The sequence below is a fragment of the Pterocles gutturalis genome, unplaced genomic scaffold (assembly GCF_000699245.1).
Source record: "Pterocles gutturalis isolate BGI_N339 unplaced genomic scaffold, ASM69924v1 scaffold10284, whole genome shotgun sequence".
Taxonomy (NCBI): domain Eukaryota; kingdom Metazoa; phylum Chordata; class Aves; order Pterocliformes; family Pteroclidae; genus Pterocles; species Pterocles gutturalis.
The window spans coordinates 2,231-24,878 of record NW_010135779.1 but is presented as its reverse complement, the minus strand read 5'-3'; the positions used below and the strand labels follow the sequence as shown (position 1 = coordinate 24,878).

The 22,648-nt window shown below is 39.9% G+C and overlaps 2 protein-coding genes across 2 annotated transcripts in view; one reads left to right on the top strand and one right to left on the bottom strand.

Moving 5' to 3' along the window:
- IGF2BP3 (insulin-like growth factor 2 mRNA binding protein 3) overlaps positions 1–14,315 on the top strand; it is a gene marked incomplete at its 5' end in the record, with an annotated part of 44,673 nt that extends 30,358 nt beyond the window's left edge. The window contains 5 exons of the mRNA XM_010082037.1: positions 1,608–1,727; positions 5,823–5,897; positions 9,170–9,301; positions 10,640–10,753; positions 11,689–14,315. Of these exons, the coding sequence (XP_010080339.1) occupies positions 1,608–1,727; positions 5,823–5,897; positions 9,170–9,301; positions 10,640–10,753; positions 11,689–11,790 (543 nt within the window). The remainder of the gene's footprint in view (positions 1–1,607; positions 1,728–5,822; positions 5,898–9,169; positions 9,302–10,639; positions 10,754–11,688) is intronic.
- A 3,710-nt stretch (positions 14,316–18,025) lies between these two features.
- Positions 18,026–22,648, bottom strand: part of MALSU1 (mitochondrial assembly of ribosomal large subunit 1) — a gene marked incomplete at its 5' end in the record, with an annotated part of 6,748 nt that continues 2,125 nt past the window's right edge. The window contains 3 exons of the mRNA XM_010082036.1: positions 18,026–18,204; positions 19,396–19,477; positions 22,477–22,645. Of these exons, the coding sequence (XP_010080338.1) occupies positions 18,026–18,204; positions 19,396–19,477; positions 22,477–22,645 (430 nt within the window). The remainder of the gene's footprint in view (positions 18,205–19,395; positions 19,478–22,476; positions 22,646–22,648) is intronic.

Here is a 22,648-nt window from a genome sequence, read left to right as displayed (position 1 = left end):
GCTTAAACCAGCATAAACTGACTGTGAATCCTGATGTCTTGTACGTGTGAAAAGACAGGGTAAATTGTGCAACTGTTGTAATCACCTAAAGCGACTGGCAGAATGTGCTTCTGTTCTCAATATCCTATTTTGGGGTTTCTTCACCTGGTACATGGAGCTATGCCTGGAATTTGTTTCCCCTGAGGTTACAGTTGACTTGTGTTTACCAAAAAAAAGTGGTAAAACTTGGAAACAAGCATTTTGTTCTGATTTGTTCATGGTTAATGCACTGGAACTCTGCTTCTCCTTGAAAGAAGTTACTGAAATTTAAAACCAAGTGGAGATAGCTGCTTTTTTTTTTTTTTTAGGATTGCAGCTGCTTCTTGCTTTGTGTTGCGTATAGTATATCTTTTTCTGAAAATATCCCCAAAAAAGCTAATTTGGTGAGCTTCTGTTTGTGGGTCTGTATCCCTACCAAACCAGACAAGAGAACAAAGCTACATGAGCACAGTTGATCCCATGTGCTCTGGTTGCTGGTGGGCACTGAGGGAGTAAGGATGAGGATGGCTGCATTGTATTCAAATACCTCTGCGGGGAAAAGGCTTGTTGGTTTTGTCTTGCTGAGGATGAACAAAACAAATTTTGAAAGTACATAAGAGGGCTACGTAGAGGAAAAAATGCTTTAAGGGAGGCACACGTTTTAAATAGCTCCTAGTTCAAAGAAAGGGTTGTGTGAAATGGTTTTGAGAAGCAACCCGGATGTAAGTGGATGGATTAATGGTCTGGCAGTGCAGTGGGTACGTGGTGATGCTCTGTCTGACTGAGACAAGCTCTTCTGAGGCTGGTAAAATAGTTATGGTTTATGTCATCTGTAATCCTGCAGTTCGATCATCGCTCTGCAGCATGTAGAGAGGTTCTTCAGTGTTACGTTGTGCTCTCCAGCTGGGGCGTCTGGTTGAAAGCAACAGGAAACTGCGGTGGTGCCTGATATCCAGTCGGCACAATGTTAGGGTCCTCTTGCTTTTAAAAATGCCTAATCTGGCATTTAATTTACTAGCCTGCTTGAGGCCTGCTGCCAAGGCTCCAACTGTTGCATAATATTACACAGGAGGAATCACTGGCAATTTTCAAGCTGGCTATCATTCCAGATCACTCCCACGCAAAGGAAATCGTAGAATATATGTAACTCTGAGGCTTTTTGTGCCACTCTCAGCACAATCTGAAATAAAAAAAATAACTAGGAAAATTAGAGTTTGCTTGCTCAGGCTGTAGCCCCTCCGCTTATAGCAGCCTCAGCTGCAGAGTCCTGCATGTTGAACAGCACCCAGACAGTGACAGGTAAGAATGAAGGCCTCGTGAAGAAGCAACACCTCTATAGTTTTTTAAAATGCTAGGCATTAAAATTGCAACTATTTTATGAAAGATGAAAGAATCCTCTTTTGGCTCAAGCTGTTCTTTCATGTTCTGTGAATACTGTGATTCCCAGAAAAAGCCAGACCCTTAAGACATCACAGGGTATCCTGAGATTTCCCCTTCATTTCCATGCATGCCTTTTCCATACCGTTTTCCTGTCAGTCTGATTCGTAATGTTCAAAAACATTCACTGCATATTTCCTTCTTCCCCACAGCAACAGCCCGAGTCTGAGACTGTTCATCTGTTCATCCCAGCCTTGGCGGTTGGAGCTATTATTGGCAAGCAGGGACAGCACATCAAACAACTTTCTCGTTTTGCAGGCGCATCTATTAAGGTATTATTACTCTGACTAACTTTCTGTCTCTTCTGCGTGACACTTTCAGCAAGTTTGCACAAGCAGTGTTTTCATGAATGTCCTCCCCCACTTCGTGCTTAGAATGTGATGTGATAAATGGTACATTTGTTTATAAATCATCTTTTAATCTTCCCTGAGACAAGATAATTAGAAGCATGTTTTCAAACGTCTCCTGAGGTGTGAAATATAAGCTGCAAAGAAAACTACTTTGGTGGTCTCAATTTCTTAGAAACAGACTTAAGTCTTAATGATGGAGTGCTTAAAGGCTTTCTTCTTGCCTTCGGTTAAGTGAAAATTGGCAAGGTAAATTCCCCTTCTAAAAACAGCAGCGCAGGTGAAGTCTCCAACTGCTGTGGCTGCTCTTGGTCTATTTTAGATGGATCAGTCTGGGCTGTCAGGCTTGGATGGCTCCACTCTGAAGCACTGGTGTTTTAAAGTCACTCGTACTCCAAGATCCTGGGGTCAGTCTGTTTTAACGTTATGTTTACCTCGGCATGCCGCTTGTGTGTTGACCACCCCAATATAGTTAAGAATAAAATAGATTTGCAGAAGTTGACCTAATGGAAGCTTAAGTGTGAATTTTAGCCAATTTGGTGAAACCTTTGGCTCTTCTTTGGCCATGTTAGAGGGGTTAGTACCGGTTGCAGTTGTAGGAAGGCCTTGTGTTTCTGCTACTAATCCCACTGTAACCACAAGTATTTATTTAAGATGCTTAAGGTTGGTTTTTTTTGTGGGTGTGTTTTTGGGTTTTTTTGTTGGTTTTTTTTGTTTTTGTTTTGGGTTTTTTTTGTGTGTGTGAATGGCCAGTTCTGCTATTCTGTGTGTAAAGATAATGTTTTGGCCTAAACAAAAAAAAAGTGCAGTGTCTGTGCAGACATTTTCCTGCACAGATGAAGCAAACGTTTCGTTGTCAGTTCCCTTTTTCCTCAGGAGATGTGGCCTGATTAGTGAGTGCTATGGCAGGGATCTGCTGAAGGTCAGGGGAGTTCGGGGCAGAGGGGCAGGAGCTGGCCATGCTGACTTGAGCTTGGTAAAGCCCGTGAGGCTGGGCTTGGCTTGGAAGGTGTTCATCTAGGTGTGCAGAGCAAAGTAATTGGGGAAACCCTGAAGAATGAGTCTTGTGTCTGGTTCACCAAATGCCAATCCATTTACTGGCCAGTCAGCCCCCTGGCACACTGCCCAATTCCATCCTTTATTAAGCAGTACACTGAATAGTTGCTTTACTACCCACATGGTTTTCATTGGTAGAGCACTAATAATCATATTTTTAGGGGGAAAAAAATGCAATAGAAGGAAGTGAGAGGTGTTGATATTTCTTTATCAAACTTGTCTTGCACTGGGGGTGTGATGTATCAGATGTATTTTCTTTCCCTCTCCATTCCCATAGTTTGTATCTAAAGATTAAGTGGTATATGGAAGGTTCTGTTAGGTGGAGAGAAAAATGTAACTAACCTGGACCTCCCAGAACCCGTCCAAACTAGTTCTTTAGTTGGTCTTTGGAAGACAGTTTAGTGGAAAGGGAGTTTCCCGTGTTTCTCACGCATCTGGCTAACAGTGGCCTCGGGCTTCCTCTACTGGCTGGCACCCCTCTACCCAACACATTTAACATATCTGTATTAATTGAAATGGAGTTTGCTAAAGCTCTGGTCCTTTGTTCCTTCAGTTGGAATAAAGTAAAGAAGATTTTTAAGGAAATAGGATTAAATCAGAACTGAACAGACACAGGGTATGCTTGCTAAATTGGGAAGTTGCATGTGTGGCTTATCAATTAAAATAAAAATGCAACTTAATCTGTTATCTGACCAAACAATATGGAGCAGCACACTTGCTTCTGTGCGGAAAGTAAGTGTTAAATATGACAGTTACTGCTAACTTAGTAAAAAACTCTGAACTTCCCTTGTATTGACTGCCTGCCCTTTATCCTAACTTTTGAGCAAAATAATAAATCATGAATCACCAAAGAATATGTGCTTTTAGCTAAGAGTTGGAGGGAGTACTGCCTGAGTAACTTTCAACTTGCCAAACTGTAGTAATCATACTTTGCAGAGGAAGTAAGTCTTTGTCCATGACGCTTTGAACTTGTTTGGAATTGTGCTGTAGATTGTTAGACATGAAAACATTTTACATTCACATGCATCTTGTTCGTGCTATTGCTGAGCTTTGGAGAGCTGATGAAACTCATTAGCCATAAAGTAAGACTAAATAAACTGCAGATGCACAGGGGTTCTGCATAAAGCTGTGGCATCCAGCCCAATGCTTCAGAGGAGTGTGTGGCTGTTGACAAGTTCAGGCTGCGTTCCTGTGCCAGGGGTCATTGCTTGGTAGTGCAGGCTCAGCGTGGTGCTCCAGCGGACTGAATTATTCAGCGAAGGAGCCAGGCAGAGATATCTGGACTGTCTGCTGCCCACCTGTACTATAGTGCTGGAACCTGTTGGGAACCATTGCAATCTCCTTGGTTATAAATTATTCCCAGAGCAGCCCTTCTTGGGTGTATGAAGTTATCAGCTTGTGACTTGTCATGTGGAATACTGGTTGTTTTCCAGTTAGCAATGTAAAACTATTTCTCTCAGAAGTTAAAAATTCACTACTTGCATACTACTTGTACAAATATAACTTCTTCCAAGAGCAGACAGACAAAATTAACACTGAAGTCTCTTAGGTTGCCCCTCTGTCGGTACATGTTTCTTTCACAGCACTCAGTCATGTTTTACTCCAGCTGCTGAGCACAGGACATTCTAAGATAAAAGCAAAGCAACAAATGTCCCAGAACATTTAAACACATGTAAGACGTAACAAAGGCTTGATGGAAAATATTTTTCCTAAAATTTCAATAAAGCCACTGGTGCTCACCAAGAAAAAATGAGGTGACTGAGAGGCAAACTACAATGTCCATTTTTACATAAGTGGTAATTAGCAGGCTGAACTCTAGTCAGCTGCCTCCAAATGTGCCTCGAAATTTTGCCCCTCTAAAATCTTTTTGTTCCAAAGAATGAATGGATTTAGTCTGTGCTTGCCCTTCCCACAGCATCATGTCGTATAAATGTACTGCTGTAAAATGAATGTGTATTTTTAGATATAGCCAATTGGAATGCAGAAATCGTATGAAAAATAAATATGCAAACCATATAACTAGTATGTAATGTCTTCCCCATCTTAGGGTACAATATGAATAATTATATAAACTTTGGTTAGCAAAATTCTTTAGTGAAAATGATGCATGGTGACTGGTAATTTGTCTGAAATAAAGTACAGCTGTTAAATATGAATAATGTCCCTACGCCATCAGCTAAGATGAAATCCTGTAGTGTTTAATATATTGCCCATTCAACAGCAGCTATGTAATACTAGATGCAACAATGGAAATGTCAGTTGTGATAAACAAAAGATTTATCCAGAATGTCAGAGGCTAGTTTGAATTATTTAATGTCATTGGAGTCTGAGAACAACACCCACAGAAATCTTACTTTTGTGGTGACATGAACTGCTAAAGACCCTGCAGGCATCTCTGTCTCAGATCTGGTGGAGCTTAATTTTTATTTGGGTCACACAAATGTCTGTAGATACAAACCCCTTGGAAATTGCAAACTCATTGTCCGGTATAGAGGAATGTTCTAGATCTGACCAGTCACAACAGTAAAGTGGTCTTCTGCTCTCAGGGGGATGGACACTGACTTTTGTCAGTGAGCAAAACTTGTTAGAAAGACTATTTAAATTAGCAGGTAGGGATAAGAATCTCTGTCTACTAACCATGCCTATCTTTTTGAAGGCTACATGTCTTACATCACTCATAGCCACATGAAGATGACTTGTCGGATTTTGCCATATGTGGATGAGTAGCTATGCCTTTAATTTTCAGAAGTAAATTTGCTTATAGTTTAGCCTGTTTCTCTATTCCATTATAGATAATTAATGCACTTTAAAGAGAACAAACCTGTCATGACTGAAGTGCAATGCTGCTGCTGTAACGAATAATTTTTCACTCTTGAACAGAATGTGAGACTGAAACAGGGAGGAGGTGGCTTTAAACTATTCCTTCAAAAGACAGCTACCAAAAGCTATGTTTATCCATTCCAGATTGCCCCTGCTGAAGGACCAGATGCCAAGCTAAGAATGGTTATCATCACTGGACCTCCAGAAGCTCAGTTCAAGGTATAACATATTAAAACTTGTCCGTGTGTAGTGGCCTTTAGACTGTATGAGACAATACTGAAAACAAAACACGTGATTCCAAGCACCATTTTATTCAGAATTTTAGTAAATATTTTTGCTTTCCTTTTGCTGAAAGGTATCTCATATGAATATATGAGCAATACAGTACTATCAGAGGCCAGGTTCTGGTCACCTGAAAACTGGTGGGAGTTTCATGTAAATTAGAATTGAGTCTAGCAGTAAAATACGGCCATACTACATTCCCAGTTTTCTCTCATCTACAAGCACAATAGTTCAGTCCTTCCAGTCTGTCTTAATACATGCAGCAGTTTAGTGTGTTTAATTGAAATAAAGTTGACAAGATGAGAGACTGAGTCTTCCCAGGTTACTGTTGCGTGCCAAATGGAAAACGCTTTTTGGGTAGCTCTACTGATAAATGCAAGATTTCTAATTGTATTTCCACTATAACTACAAGGACTCAACCTGACTATCCCATTTGTGTTCAAATTAAGTTTTAGAGTGGCCTTCTGCCTTAAGTGCCAAATGACAAATCTAGTTACCCCAAAAGGAGCTGCCCATGTTAGGAGTGATGCAGACAGCTCAGTACAGCAGCCCGGCCTTATCGCAGATGAGGCCCAGAGCTTGTAGACAGTCACTTGAGAGTTCATGTCCTGGCATTGTTCTCTTGCCTGTTCTTGTCTTTGTAGTTTTGCTTCAGGACATCTTGCAAGAAGGAGGTGCACAAACTTCAGGCATATCTAGAATCAGTTTCATTAATGCCTTTAGGAGTTTTGGAGAAGTATCAGGGCAGGTATTTTGCAGTGGTAATAGCGAACTAGATAAATTTGGGATTATTGCTCAGTTACAATATACATTTAAGAAGCTATTGAAGGCAAAGCATAATTTAGAAGCTCTACCTCCTAGAGGTTTTCTGTGTGCATGTGGGCTTGGCCATATGGCATGTTCTACATATGGGATGCTCTTGTGATCTGGGACCAGCACAAGATCAGATTCTGGCTATGTTTCTTTCCATCAGGTATTGGTGAACCTACCCTCAAGCAGTAGCAGGCCAGAGTAGATTTGGGTGTCCCTTATCCTGACTTTTCATGTAGACAAAGGCTTGTCCTCAGGCCTCCTCCCTAAGATACACTTGAAATGTATCTGTAATGAATGTAATCTGGGTGCACAGCAGCTTGAAGAGGGAATAGCTGCTGTTCAGATGAGTAACCTGTTCTCAGACAGGCAGTGTCATCCCAGAGCCTGTGAGTTTGGCATCCTTTCCCTAGTTACTACATTGTGTTCTGCTGTCTGCGATTCATGTCCATGGTAGCTGCAGTGGCTGCGCCCCTTTCTTCCTCAGCTGTGGTAGCCTGAGGATGTGGTGGTATGTAGGGCTATTTATTAGCAAGGCAATAGGAAGAGAATATGCCGCTGTTTACAGCCTCTGCTGCAGTGCTCCCTAGAGTTTAGGCATACCTGTGATACCACTATTCAGAGATGATCACATTGCTTTGGATCTGGGACATTTGCAAGCGAAGTGGCATCTAGTGTAGACAACATTTCAGCCACTATTTTACTGTGAAGGAGCCCCAGACCAGTCAGGTTGTTTCCTTTGATTAAAGACTTTTTCAAGACATGAAAGATTTGAGATGTTGGAAATACATTTACTATGTCTTAAAAAGTCAGCATCCCACCTTGCTCTATAATTCAGCAGTAATGCATGCTTTTTTTCCTATAGTACCTCCAGGCTGTCGAGGTGCTACACACACGAAAAGCATCACTATTGAAATAAAAAGGGCTGTGCTGGCTACAGTCTGTCTCTAACAAATTTGGAAATAGTTTCAAAATCTCCAGCTCAAGATGATGGCTGGGTGTAGTATTTTATCTGCTCTTGGCAAATTCTGTTGAAGTGTTTTCCTGGAGCAGGAATCTCTAATTCTAGGGCTCTTGATAGTGCCAGAGCATCGGAGTTGCACCGAGGTTTTGTACGGTTTTTTTGTGTAGGCTCTTGTCTCACTAGAAAGATGATCACTTTTGTCCTCTGTGACAGGGTCCCGTGACCTGCAGTATCCCACCTGGGTCAAAGCCATACACTACAGATTTTCCATGCTCTTCAGGAGGAGTCTGACTTACCTAAAATACTGAGTACCTTCAGTTTCAGTGTCACAAAATGTCTTTCATTTCACATGCTCTAGAGTAGCATGAACTTGAGTAGGCTTTTAGGACAGGAGATAGAAATAAGACAAAACAAGCTGCCACTTGAAATTTAATTACCACGTCATGAAATATTTTTGTACTTTTCATTTTCCATTGCAGTGGTGGCCTGTAAGTTGGTTGGATTTAGTGTGTATAGGCAGTGACAGGGCTGGTGAGCATGATTTAAAGGTGATAAAGAATCTGAACTGGAAAGGCTTTGTGGTCCTAGGTTTATGATCTTTACAGAGCATCTCTCTTCATTACCTCAATAGAAATGTTCTTTTGATGCCTTTAGGAGATGCAGAGTAGAAGATCCAGTTACCATTTCTCAAGAATGCACTGATGAACAGCAGGGAATAAGGAATAAATGTGTTTTAAAATTAGCAAGATTCACAAGCTTAGACTCAGTGGACACTCCTCTTGCTACCTGGCACTTGTGTGTTCCCCAGAAAAGGGAACTGGGTGTTGGCCAGAGCAATACTGTTCCTATGGTGCTATTTAGATCTAGGCAGTTGTGATTTTTCACTTTAGAAAATTGAGCAAGCTCAGATTTATTTATTTTTAAGCAATGTTGTAATGGATTGTAAAAGTAAGCTGTTTGCTCTAACCTGAGTCTTTATCTCATGACTCGTTGGGGTGTTTCTGTGGCTTTTTTGTTTGGTTGGTTTTTTAGCTTAGTATCCTTAAAAGAACGGGTTTCTGGGCCAATTAATTGCACTCTGTGCTTCTCAGTGTAATAAAAAATGCTTCAGCCAGGTAGTCTTTCTCTCCACCACTCTTTACCTCTAAAGAGATGCAATAGTTTCTTTTAAAAGCAATACTTCTACTAAAAAGTAGAATAATAATGACCTCTGTTAAATTGCTCCATGATACCCTGGTTTGTGATGCAGTTTTTAAAGCTGGACAGCAGTGTTTCCTAGTTTGGTACAAAGACTTATTTTAGAAAAATAGTTATTGCATTTATTAGGGAAAATGCTTGGTCAGAGTTACACACTGAGAATTCTCCTTTCTGTGGAATTTCTTGAAGATAATTGGATTTCAGTAAGCACATTGTATAACTGAAAGCATTTTGGCAGGCTCAAGGGAGAATCTATGGAAAACTTAAAGAAGAAAATTTCTTTGGACCTAAAGAAGAAGTGAAACTTGAGGCTCATATAAAAGTGCCATCCTATGCTGCTGGTAGAGTTATTGGTAAAGGAGGCAAAACAGTAAGTAGCTCAAATAAAACTTTCAGTGTTCAGTTATTTTTCTTATTTCATTGTGTACATATGTATGAAGCTTAAACATTTAGTTAACTAATAGCCAAACCTTTGAAGTTACGTTAAAGCAGTTTTTATTTTCTTAGCTGTTCTTGTTAAGCCCTCTTTCTAGTGTGGAGTCAACAGAAGCTGATCTCATAGAACAATTTATTTCATCTGGGGAAAAAAAAAAGAAAAAGAAATAGTCTAACAAAAATCAATAGTTCCAGTCAGATCTCCAGGGTTTTTATAAATAGAAAATTAGTTCTTCCATTTAGAATTTATATGTTCCACACAAGACCTGCTTCTGTGAACTTCAGCTTATGCCAGATTTCGCAAAAAAGACTTCACTAATCTAATTTAATTAAAACTGTATCCAATGTGTCCAAAGGTGGCATTTCTGGCCAAAACTGAGTGAAAGCACTACTTCTAAATAAGTGATAGGAAATTAAGACATGTTCAGACCTCAATATTATTAAAAAAAATAGATTTTTTTCTTCTATTTAATTGATGCCATTTCTTAAGCTCAGTTGGTGGTTGAAGTCTCATCAGTGAGATTTTTCAGTCCTGAAAGGGTGCTGGTACTCTAGTATTTTCATATGGTTGTAAGTCAGGAGCTAGCTGGTATTTGCAAAGAAATGGTCCAGTCTTGAGTCTCCATCCTTGAGTGAAATAGGGTTCTGAAGTTAGGAGGTAATGTGGCCTCTTTCATTACTTGCAGTGGTAAGAGGTTAAGGGACAAACATCCCTGAAAAGTTGTTCATTTTTGACTAAATAATGTTACGCATTTCTAAAATAAAACAAGTGTAAATGGGACAAAGACTCTAACCTTATCTCTACTTAGCACTATAGAAGCTGACAGGCGACTGAAAATAATTTGGACACTTCTCATTGTTCTGTTTGGCATTCTCCATTTTGTGGAGGTTTTTCAAGGAATAATGTGTAAATACTTTGTTTTATTTTTCTTCCCTACATTATGTATTATTTTCTGACCTTAAAATTGTAAACTCAACTGTAAACACTGTGGCATCTATTTGCTTTTTTAAGTCACATATTTAACACCTTCTGTGTGTTGCATTTAGTCTTTAAAACACTTCTACAAACCCAGAGAACTTGGTGCTAATTTATGTTCAAGACCCAAGGCTCATCTTGCAAACTGCACACTGCTGCACAAAGATGTTTTCTGTTAGTGGGTTTCTTTGTTTAAACATAACTCAGAGGATGATGTTTCTGTAGTCAGCGGTATCTTTGAGGCTTGGTTGTGGGATATTTGTGTGAGATTTTCTGACTTCTACTATCTATTTATAGGTAAATGAGCTTCAAAACTTGACAAGTGCAGAAGTTGTAGTCCCTCGTGACCAGACACCTGATGAAAATGATCAGGTGGTTGTGAAAATAACTGGTCACTTCTATGCATGCCAGGTAGGAGGACTGTGATGAATTTCTGTTTTACCTTGATGTTTCTGTGGCCTTTTTTATATCCACATGCAGAGCCAAGGAATGGAAGACTTTTGCTCAGGATACAGATAGCACTACTTCCCAGGCTCCTCTAATTGTCTTGCTGCAATAAACTTTCCTCATGCCTGTGACAGAGATTTATAAAAATATTGCACTGTTACATATGTAAAACAAACTCCTTATATTCTCCTATCAGTATATGTAGGCTCTTGCACTGCTAAAACTTTCAAAGCTAAAGAAAACCCAAGTTATGATTGCACTGAAATTCAGATGGAAGTGAGATACGAGCCATCTCATAGCACCTGGCAAGAGCTGCACGTATACATGCAATTTGTCCACATCGCCCAATCTGCTGATTTAATATCATAAAGAGAAGGATGACAAGATTCCTTCCCACACTTAACTCTTAGTTCAGACTGATTCATTTTGATACTTTGCTACAGGTGACTTGTAGTTCAGAAAGGAGATGGGAGGGCTGGTTAAGTCCTGTAAGTCTGACCTTCTGGATTCCTTGGTATATAAAAAAAGTTGTCGACACTCTATTAAAACAGTGGTTCTTATAAAACATTAGTATCTCCAGAGAAGTAAAATGAAAGTAGCCTGTAGCTTCAATAACCTTGATGTTGGTAGTCATCTTCCTATGATCGTGCTTTCTATATTAGATGTGAAAACTGACCACATGTCGGTAGATGTGGTAGATGGAAAAAGAAGAAAAATTCAAAAATTGAGGTGTACATCATGACTAACCCAAGTGTATTTTAACTAATGAGTAATCTTGTCAGTACTAGGAACTTGGTTATTCCAGATTTTCTTAATCCCAGTAGCATCTTAGTCAGTTACAACAGCAGTCACTGTGGCATGGTATTGTGATGGGTTGTTTCTTCTTCTTTATCTTTCAGCTTGCTCAGAGAAAAATTCAGGAAATACTGGCTCAGGTAAGAAGGCAGCAGCAACAGCAAAAAACATTGCAAAGCGGACAGCCTCAGCCAAGACGAAAATAAAGGTTTAGGAAATGGCCCATCAGAGACAGATGCCAGACCAAAGACAGACTGTGCGACAGAGAGATGGGTGGTGAGCACCTGTTGAAGTTATATGCAGAAGATCCACCAAGCCAATCACCTGTTTGAGGACCAGGCAACCATTGAACGCTGTCTCTGAGAATGTATTCTTTAGGCTCTCTCAAACTTTTGAAACCCAGCTTTAAAATGAGGACCCCTTCACTTCCCTTTTGTTCTATTCTCACAATTTAACATAAACTCCTTAGTCTTTTTTATTGTTCTTATTATTCCCCAACAATTTTAGAACTTGGTTTAATGAAGCTTTCTCTTCTGAGTTCACTGGTTTAAAAAAAAAAAAAAAAAAGAAAAAGAAAAAAGAAAAAAAAAAAGAAAAGGCATTGCTCTTACAGGCCCAGTTATAAAAGAAGAAACACATTTGGCGGGTGGGATTGCGGGTGGGGTAGGGTTAGAGCAAGGGTATTGACAAGAGTCTAAGTGTTAGTCCCAATGTTGAAACAAGTGGCATTTTTAAAAAAGAATTTGGTTGCATTTTTACATAACACTGCCATGAATAACCTAAGGGAAGTGTTGAATGGTGTTGGCCAGGGCATAAAAAGATAAATATGCATTTTACTAAACTACCTCAGGCATTTAGTACCTCAATGAGAAATTGTTCCTTTTTTGCTTTTTTTTTTTTGGTATTTTGTATACTTTATAAAGCTAATAGTTCTTGAGCATTTTATTTTTTTAAAAAAAATTAAAATTTGATCAGCCACCAGCCAGGAGTACTACAGACTTATCGGGGAAATAATATAGTAGAGCACTTCTAGCTGCTGGCTGATAGGAGTAAGGTGGGTAAAAAAAAAATGGCCTCAGATTTTGTGAGGGCTTCAACACCATCATTTGTTTAAAAAAAAAAATTCAGTGAATGTTCAAAAGATAGTGAATGATGCCAACATTCTGATAGCAGCAATGCCGTTTAGTTTTCTTTTAAGATGGGATGAAAAAGTTTGTGACGGTACTTTTTTGGGAACAGGACAAGGAAGTGATGGCAAGAGGCTGGGTTTGGGGGAAAAATTTAGAAGGATGCAAGAGGCTGAATTTTTTTTTTGTGCTACTTGATTGAATGCATGAACCCTTTGTGCCTTTGACCATCACTACCTAATAATGCTACATTTAACCATTCGCAGCCCATTTGGACTTTGCCATTTTGTTCAAAGAGCAAGCTTCATCTTCAGTTTGATAGAACACTCGATCTGCTAGAGTGTATTTGAGGCCACGAGGGTCTCTGCTGTCCGCAGATCGCATCATACTGCTTTCAGTTACCACGATGGGGGAAGGTCAAACAGTGTTTGATCACATTGAAAGATAATGAAAGGCTAAGTTTACATATCCAGCCGCTGTTATGGGCCACACTAAGCCACTTTTAAGGTTTTAAAAACTATTACAAGAAAAAAGAAAAACAACAACCTCTCTAGCCTGGCTTAAATAGATGCAGCAGGATTTATGCACATTCTGCAACCAATCATTAGAGAACAAAAAAAATGTCAAAAGGCAGGGATAACAGGAAAGTTACCAAATTTTTTAATATCCGAATGTAATCTGAATGATGATTGTGGTAATAGTGACACATTCAAGTTTCTACAATAAACTTCAGTCTACCTCAGTTTAAGAAAAAAAAAAATGTGGCAACACATGGTGCATAAAGACTGCTGTGTGTGTGTGCGCGTGCGCGCCTGTATGTGTGTGGTCGACAGAGCCATGCTATTACCTCTGAACCTTTTTTTTGTGATGTTTTTTTGTGCATGAGATGATCAGAATCACCATGCTGCACTGATTTGAGGGGCACAACGAGCAAAAACATTTGTTTCATCATTTTGTTATCTACCTCTTAGGTTCATGTTGAAATAGAGGCATTACTACATAGATTAGATAATTTTCCCAAAGATCATTGTTGTACAGATTAGATAATTTTGAAAATGGTCTGAAGTGTTTTTCCTGCATTTCTTCTATACTAATTGGTTTAAAAAATCACAAACTTATGTTGTAGTTTTAGCAAAGAAAAATGAGTTTCTTTTCCTTTTTTGACAGTGACCTTCATCTAGCCTTTAGGATAATTTTTTTTTCTTACAATGAATTTAAAATTACTGAAGTATGACAAGTCATAGCATTTTAATTTTTTTTTTGAGGCTTAAGTCAGTCTGACGTTCCTTTCTTAACATTTGAGAAGGATTTGGCTTCATTATTTTCCATTAAAATTACTTTACAAGTAGGCGCTGCATTTACATCTGCTCATTTAAATACTGTCATCTCTCTTAAATTTCTAGACTTAGTATGGTAAATCATGTTTTTCTTTTCAATTGAGACTTGGTAATTTGGAGTATTTGGGAATAGCTAGAAAGCAAATACTGTAAATGATTTCAATTTCCACAAAGTATGGATCATTTTTCATCTGTAATGTGCCCCCCAATGCAGCTCCACTTGCCAGATGCCTCTGAATGGAATAAAGAGTTTAACTCCTATCATCAGATAAAGTTGTGTGGTGTTTTTTCAAACTAATGAGGCATAGGGACAGACTGTTCTAAGTATTTACATTGCTTTGGTCAAGTTGGTTTTCTGTCCATAATAGTAACTGGATAAGGATGAACAATCACCCACAGGTATTCCATAGCTGCTAGGGCATCCAGCAGCCAGGTGACAATGTTTGCACTTCCCAATACAAGTAATGACTTTTGTGGCTTGTAATTCCTTTCATATAACAATGCTATACAGTCTGTAGCACAACCTATAGCTCATGGTTTCAGTCTTAAGCAGACCATTTAGGCTGATCTGCTGTGGAAGGGACATGTACTCATCAGTGCTGACCTAGGGAAAACACAAAGGAATCTTTAACAAGTTTGAAGTGAAATCTGAATTGCAGCTAATTTTTTTTCTTTTTTTTTGGCTGTTTTTTATCCAGTCTTTGGTGCTCTCAGTGTGCTGAAGCTGTGTAATGCACATGGCCCTAAAAGCTTGGAAAGGCAGAACCAGTCACACTAGCAAGCCAATATGATGGCAATCTGTATCTCACTCCTACCACCACCACCCAAACACACACCACTTGCCAGTGAGGTGGTATCACCTCTCTATTTAGCTCCTTGTTAATGTTACTTGGAATAGAAATGAGAGTAAATGTTTTAACTGTGAACAGTTTTAGGGTGAGAGGGTAGTGGCTGAGGAATGAAGCAGCATCACGAATAATCCAAGTCTATCTTTTAAAGAGGAGTGGAAAACCAAACTTGTTTTCCAGACTCCTGCACCCTCCCACTTTTTCTTCACAGCTCATTTACTGGGACCAACCAGCAGAAAGAACTGAAGAAATTCTATCTGTAGAAGACACTGCATAGGGTATTGCATTTCACAGGGAACTCTAAACTTTTTCATGCCAGTATTGAGCTGTCTTCTCAGAACTGGCATCCCTACCTTTTGAGCAACATAAGAAGTTAAGCCTTCCTCGGTATCGCTGGTGCATTTGACAGCTAAACCCCTGACTGTTTTAAGCATTTGCTTAATCATGATGCTTTTATTCGCTTCTAACCTTCCAAAGCTTTTATTCCTAAACTGCAACTCCAAAGGCATGCGCTCTTTGTATTAGTTTCTGTTAAATGAAGCACGTACGCTGTGCAGGACAGCATGGTCTCAACGTGGTACTAGGACATAAGGTTTTTAAATGAACATGGAAAATTGTGGAGTAAGCACTCATGCTGGGCTGTAGCAGTGATGTTAGCTCAACTTACGGATGCAGACACTGCTTGATAACGAAGTTACTCAAACGTAGTGCAAGAAACTGGTGAAATTATGACAAAAGCTTCACCTTGATAATTTTCTCCTGTTCATCCCATCATCAAGGGATCCCACACAGAGACAAACCTGCAGATACCTCTGTACAGCATGAAGCTATGGACTCATTGCACAAGCTGTTCAGTATTTTCATTTTACACAGAAATCACTTGATCAGTAGAACTGAAATCATTCCCAAATGTCTTCCTACAAAAGGGGTTTAATGTTGCACAGTACTGATCGTTCAGACTGTCTTCGTTAATTCCTAGGTTCCAGCTTTTAAAAGGGTCAGGCCTAAGGCTCACCAAGTCAGGCAGGTAACCTGGCTGGGGCATCGCAGTAACTCAGCACAGATTATGACTGCTTACGTTAAATGGGGGATGAGGAAGTTATTTTCCTGAGCTCGCAGTTCTGACTATTTAACGGCAACCAGTGGATGTTCCATATAACTCCATGTGCTTTGGCAGTAAATTCGGTTACACTTTTTTGTTTATTTTACTCTGTTTTGCCTCCTCAGTTCATTTGTGGTTTTTTTTTTTTTTTTTCTTTTGGTCTTGTCTTACAGACTATTACCCCTTTCCAACTGTAATAGTCCTAGTCTGTTCACATGGAAGCTGTTCCCCATCTCTTACTGTTCTTTATGTTACTGTGCTCTTTGAGACAGTATACTGTATGTGGTTCTGGTTACTAAATGTGGGTTCATACATTTGCTGAACCTGACTCTATTCATCCAAGTATTACTTATCTGCAGCAGCAGCAGTAAAAGGCAAATGGTTTCAGGGAATGATTATTCAAAGTTTCAGGGAAAGATCACTCCTACGTATCCCTCCTAGAGGAAATGCCTGATGTAGAACCCATTGCTCTGTAGATAGCCAAGGTTAGCTTTCCCCCATTTGGATTTCCTACTGCCAAGTATCATGAAGCATTTTGAAAACCTTTCTTTGCAGTCAGCTTTACCACCGCTACCTTTAATTCACGAGGAAAGATGTTTTATCTGCACAGTTTAACTACATTTAATAAATGTTCCTTGTTTAATTTGTAGAACGATCTGCTGCCTTGTCTCAAAGAGCAGGTGAACTTGGGGACAGTTTTTCCTGAAAGAAGAGAGACTAGACACAGGGAGAAAACATGACCAATCTGAAATGAGGGTGAATGTGGGGTTTGGTTTTGTTTGTAAAAAAACAAACCCACCCACCCCCTTCCTCCTAAATAACACAACCACAGGCACAAAAACCAAGGTCACTTTCTTTGAGCATTACAAACAGCAGCTGCTGCACAGGGAAGAGATGCAGACAGGGCTTGAGGTAGTTTGTGGGGTTATGGAGGAAAAAAGGTGATCTACTGGTTCCTGCTCCCTGATGCATGGCAGAGCAAGCCTCTCCAGATGGAAGAGATCCTAATCTAGTGATGAAAGCCCCATCCTGTAGTGGAGCAAAGCATCTTGTTTTATATAAACAAGTTTTGTTACCATCTTGAAGCTCTTCTAGCTGGTTCTTAGACATGCAACAGTCAGGCTAAGAACACACTGCGCAATGACTTCTGAAAGTGCTGAGCAGTCCACTAGCAACAAGCAATGCTCAGTGACTAAGGGCTTCCTTTAGAACTGCTTTGGCCCCTTTCAAAGTAGCTGAAAGTTTACACTGTCATAGTATGTTGCCTCAGTGTCCTTTCCCAGAAACTAGGTAAGAGGAAAACTAGGAAAGAAGCCAACTGCACACTTCGAAGGAGCTGAATGTTTTAACATGAGGACAAGGAATTGAAGTTCTTCAGTATTTTTTATTATTAAAAACAGATTGGCCTTGGTTGAAAAACTGACTTACTTTTTTGTTAACTCAAGACATTTATTTGTCACTGCTGCTATTGGCTTTTATGTGCTCAGTAACACCAGTCTGTTTTCTCTCCTCCACGTCAGAGCAAGACTTGCTTCCTTGTGACCAGAAGCAAATGGCGTAACACAGGAAGCCTAATCTAAACTGTACTATTTCACGTAGTTTTCCTTTGTAGCACTCAAGTCTGTTTTGCTCTGCCACTACAGGCAGGTCTTTCAAAGATACCAGAAAAACAATTACCGTAGAGGCTGAGCAGCAGTTTCAGGGTAAGCAGCTGAAACAGCTGCCTTTGCCCCACTCTTCTCACTGCAACCTCCATTGAGACAGTGACTCCCCCAGGAAGCTCCATTACGATAGGATTCCTTCCCAACCTTTTACGGTTGAACTCAATCTTAAGGGTCTTTTCCAACCTTAATGATTCCAGGATTCTGATAATTTTTGTAGCTTGTTCAGAACTTTACCTAGGCACATCCAATAAATACACTATTTTGTACTGATCAACTGCAGAGACTGTTAAGTTAGTAATCAAGACGGTACGTCTCTCAGATCTGTGAAGGCACACTCATTTCTCTTTCCACTCAGCAGCTGCATTAAGTTATTGTTTCAAGATGATCTCTGCTGTTAGGAATCAGTCCAAATATAAAGTCTTCTGGCAGCAACTGTGGAGTCATCTGGGCTAACTGGTCATCATAGGAACAGAGAGTCCATAGCTTCTCCAATTCATAAGTTTCTCGTGTCTCTGGCAGCATGAAATGCACCACTATGCTACCTGCACAGAAGAGAAATTCACAATATATTAATGTGAACTGTAAAGTGCTACCACACTTCCACTGCACAAAGAGTTCAAGTCTTCCACCCCATTCTGGCTAGGTATAAGGGGTTTCTTCTTAAGTTGCTGAGTTCTTGAAAAGAGTTAGGGATTGGCCACTGCTTCAAAAGACTCCAAGACTACAGCCAGGAAAATGAGAGGGACAATACTCTGTTCTGAACTGAAACACTATTACAAGACTCGAGACCAAAGAAGTTATGACTTCTAGGGGACAGAAGGAAGTAAGCTGAAGGAAATTTTACTTGAAAGAGTTCCCTCCCTAAGGTTACAGATGGATTTTCAGCTTTCCTATATTACTGACAACATTCATCTATAGCCAAGTAATGTTCCTTAGAAGCTCACGCTTCTTAGGTGGTCCAAATTTTGACATAATAAAGTTTTTCTTACAGGTTTTCATGAATTCTGTGCAAACAATAGTAAAAATGTTAATTCCAGTGTACTTCTAATGCACTTTTTCTAGTTATGTCCTTAAATTTCAATCAGCTTTCAGTTATAACAAACTATCAAACTAACTATCAAAATCATTGACAGTAAAGTAACCAAGGCTTAAAATCACTGGCTGCAGTGCTCCTCACCCACCCATGCTCTCTTTTAAGACAAAACTCAAAGTCTGAGGGTGAGGTTCTAGAGCTAGCAGTGAAGGAGAAATACTTTCTCAATGCAAAGTCTTTTACGTTTGTGTAAGAGTTTCCAACTTGTAGCATAAAGAACTAAATTCAGCTTCTTAGGACTGAGTCTTTACCCTTTGTCATGATATGACCTGGACAGTGGAAAAGTCTGTTTGAAAGTGTACTACTGGGGCAGCATACAAAGAGCTCCCACTCCCCAGACAGAGATTATGAAAACCTGAGAAAATTGTCTGAAGTAGCTTTTATCTTTCCACTAGTGTTATCTTCAATTTATTAAGACCTGTTTTAGCCACTGAAGAGAAGCTACTGCTTTCTTCTTAGTGGCAATGATCCTTAGTAAAAATTTATTTAGTATCTCAATGAGTTCAAGCAACAACAACTGGAGCTCCAAAACAGCAGAGTATTGTGAACTCTCCACAGCAACCAGGGTTCACAGTGAGATGCCTCCTTCAACAAAAGGTTCATGCAGAACTTCATATCTGTCAGATTCACAAATAGTTACCAAAATCAATGCACAGCCAGTCATCTGTCTCTTTGCCTTCAATGTGAGTATGAGGATCACTTTCTTCTTTGTGATGCTTGTACTGAGAGAGAGAAGCAATGGCAGAAAATGAAATACTTTGCATTTATTTAAAAGCACTCAAACCTAACAGACAAGCTGGACTTTGCTGAGTTGTCTAGAGTTGTTTTAAATCTGAAACGAGTTAGATTACTCAGTGTTGCTTCTGAGGTCTGCATGAAAGAATAATAAACACTTGCAGCAATGGAAAATAAGTAGAGATTTCTCAACGGAATTTAGTATCAAATCTGGAATTCTACTGCTCAGAATTTCCATACAGTTGTCCATGAATTTTATAGGTGTCAATTTTTTTTCAAGATGAATATTGAATACAATTGCTTAGCATAAGTCTTTCGGTTATAGGTTCCCTGCAACTACCATTACCACTAAGTTTTTTTTCCTCTCAAGTACCTTTTATTGTTGTTTTACAGTGGCTAGTTAAGTATGTAGAAATGGAGATGCTAAGCTTATCCTCTTCTCAGATGGGGGAGCTGGGAGAAAACAGGTTTCAACCCATGCCATAAGGAAGGCATTCAAACAAGCCTCCTGCCTCTTGAGGGCATGCTCTCAACACTCATTGCAAGATGGGGGGAAAACACAACTGGCACACAGGTTTCCAAGCTACAAAGCACTGTGAGAGAGGGTAGGGGGTAGACCCAAAGACAGACTGCAGAAGCTCAGCTATGGCAAGTTGCAACATGGTAGCTTTCATAGACACCAGCTTGACAGGCCCAGCTCTCCCCACCTGACACAAAGCACCTAAGCACCCATCAGAGCTGAAGAAATATGACAAGTAAAGGCTTAAGTACTCTTTCGGATCTGGCTGTAACCTAGTCATTTCTTCACAAAAAGCAGCAATAGAAGAAAATACAGATGAAGTCATCTGCATCTTCACAGAGCTCCTTTATTCAAATTTCTACCTTGTTTGTAGCTGAAGCAGCCAATCAAAAAAATTGAAACCTTTTTCAATCTGAAATAAAAAAAAACAAACCCAAAAAACATTTCTTTCAGCACAAGGCCACAAGGAAACAGAGTGAAACTGCATGGCTCTAACAAACAGTCATTTCTTCCATGAAAGACAAAATACAAAATATCAGGTTGTAACAGCATGGCTGCCTAGCAAAGGAGCCCTGCTTCACTGGGAAAGCAATTATCCTGGTCATTCCCACACAATGCTAGCTGCTGGACAACAGCACCAGTTTGCAAACCAGAATGGAGAACTTTCAAAATGCAATTCAAAACTCGTTCTACCTTTCTTTATTTAAGATAGATTGTGAGATATCCTCAAAAGCAGGTAATTGTGAAAGACTCTCTGAAAGTATGCTTAAAATACTAAAGAGCCCAGCATACACTGCCATCAGCAATGTAAGGGGTTGGAAAGGCTGATCGCCACTACAAGTTTCCTTCAGCGTTGCCTTTAAAGGCTGTGTAATAGTGAACAGATGACAATAAAGACCAGTGTTAGTTTCTTCCTCTAACATGAAACCTGGTGGGAGGGGGTAAGCAGTAGCTGAGACTGCTGTTTACAAGCTACTTGAAGAAAAGCAAGAAGACCTCATGCTACACGCGAGCACCTCTCCATTTTAGCATGAGGAAATAATACATTACCATAACCTTTTAGATACTGCAATGGCAAAGGTAGCCAGCTGCCCAGTAGCACTCCTGAGCACCTGCCCTGCTTTACATCTTAAGCTTCAGCTTACTTTTTGCCTAGAAAACTTTTGATACCAGGCAAACTCAGCCACTCCTGAGCACTTGGCCAGGCTTCCCAGTTTCTCGGGATGCCCAGGAGGACATCACATCTCCCCAGAGGCTCTGCCCTTGCAAAAGAGCTGCTTTCACAGCCACCAGAGGGAGCAGCCAGTTGCAGCACAGGCATGTTTTTGCAGGGTGGGTGGTATTCACTGATCTCTCCTGCTCTGGAGGAGATGGAGAGCTGTTGATTTAAGACCAGCAAGTTACGCAAGTAACAGAGTACATATTAAGCACTTAGTGTACTGAAATCACACTAATACAACTTCTAGCTTGAAGCAAAATTTTAGTTTGCAAAGACGCATCAGTTCCTGCAGAGAACACAGAAAACTCCCCTCAGTTGCTCAGAAAGACACTGAAAGTCAATACCATCTCCACTTCCCTCCTCTGCCACCTCAAGTCTCACAGCTGAAACCAATGGGACTGGAAGGAAGAAAGTAAAACCAAGAACCAAAGGAAAAAAGCAGTCAGGAAGGGAAATAAAGTACCTGAAGAGAAGGCAAATTACAGGTTAAGAGTACAAACAACTGACCAAGATGGGAGCTTATCATATTCCTCGCACTGTGCTTTGTAACAGTCAGCTGGCTCTTTTCTGGCCATAAAGTTTCTCTCTTCCCGAGTCTGGTTCTTATTCCTAAGCTCTACCTGTATTTTCATTCTAACCTCTATTTTTGTACTGAAAAGCTCACACTCCACCAAAGTGAAACTGCGACAAGATTTCTTTGTAAGGCGGCTGCTGCTGCTTCTTTCCTCCTGTACATGCACTGTATTGTGACTATTAACTAGCAGTTTGCTTTAGTAAGCCCATGAGGGGATCCTGTGCCTCATAACATTCTATCTTTCTTCCACCCTTATGATGATGTACCCGAGAACCTGTAAATTGTAAGGATTAGGGTTCAAGAACAGTCAGATCAAGCTATTTTGAATGAGTGGGAATAGTTATGAAGTTTGTTGGACAGAAGACAAAAGCGGACACAGGTCATCATCACCATTTCAAATCACTCTTGTTCCAGCCACCAAACTGTGCTAATGTTATCACTGTTTTAATACAGAGAGGTCTGTTCTTAAAAGAGATTGCGTAAATTTTGAATAGTACTGCTAAAGGAAAAAAGGTACAGTTAGTTGCTAGATGTATTCAGGACTAAATGATGTAATGATAATGAGTTTCATCTTGCCTGGCACACCCCTATATGTGCAATCCTGGGGAAATTCCTTTCACAACATTTAAAACCATTCCCCAAAACCCAGAGAGTGCAGTGGGAACTGGCTTACCATTTTCAGCATGTAATGTGCCATTGCATGGAGATGTCGTGTTGAAGATCCACTCACAACTATAAAATAATTACAGTATTTTATTTCTGGAGGTAGCTGGATGACACAGATATCTTTAGCATTTTCTTGCCTCAGCAGAGCTACAACAAAGTCAATGTTGAACTTCGGAAGA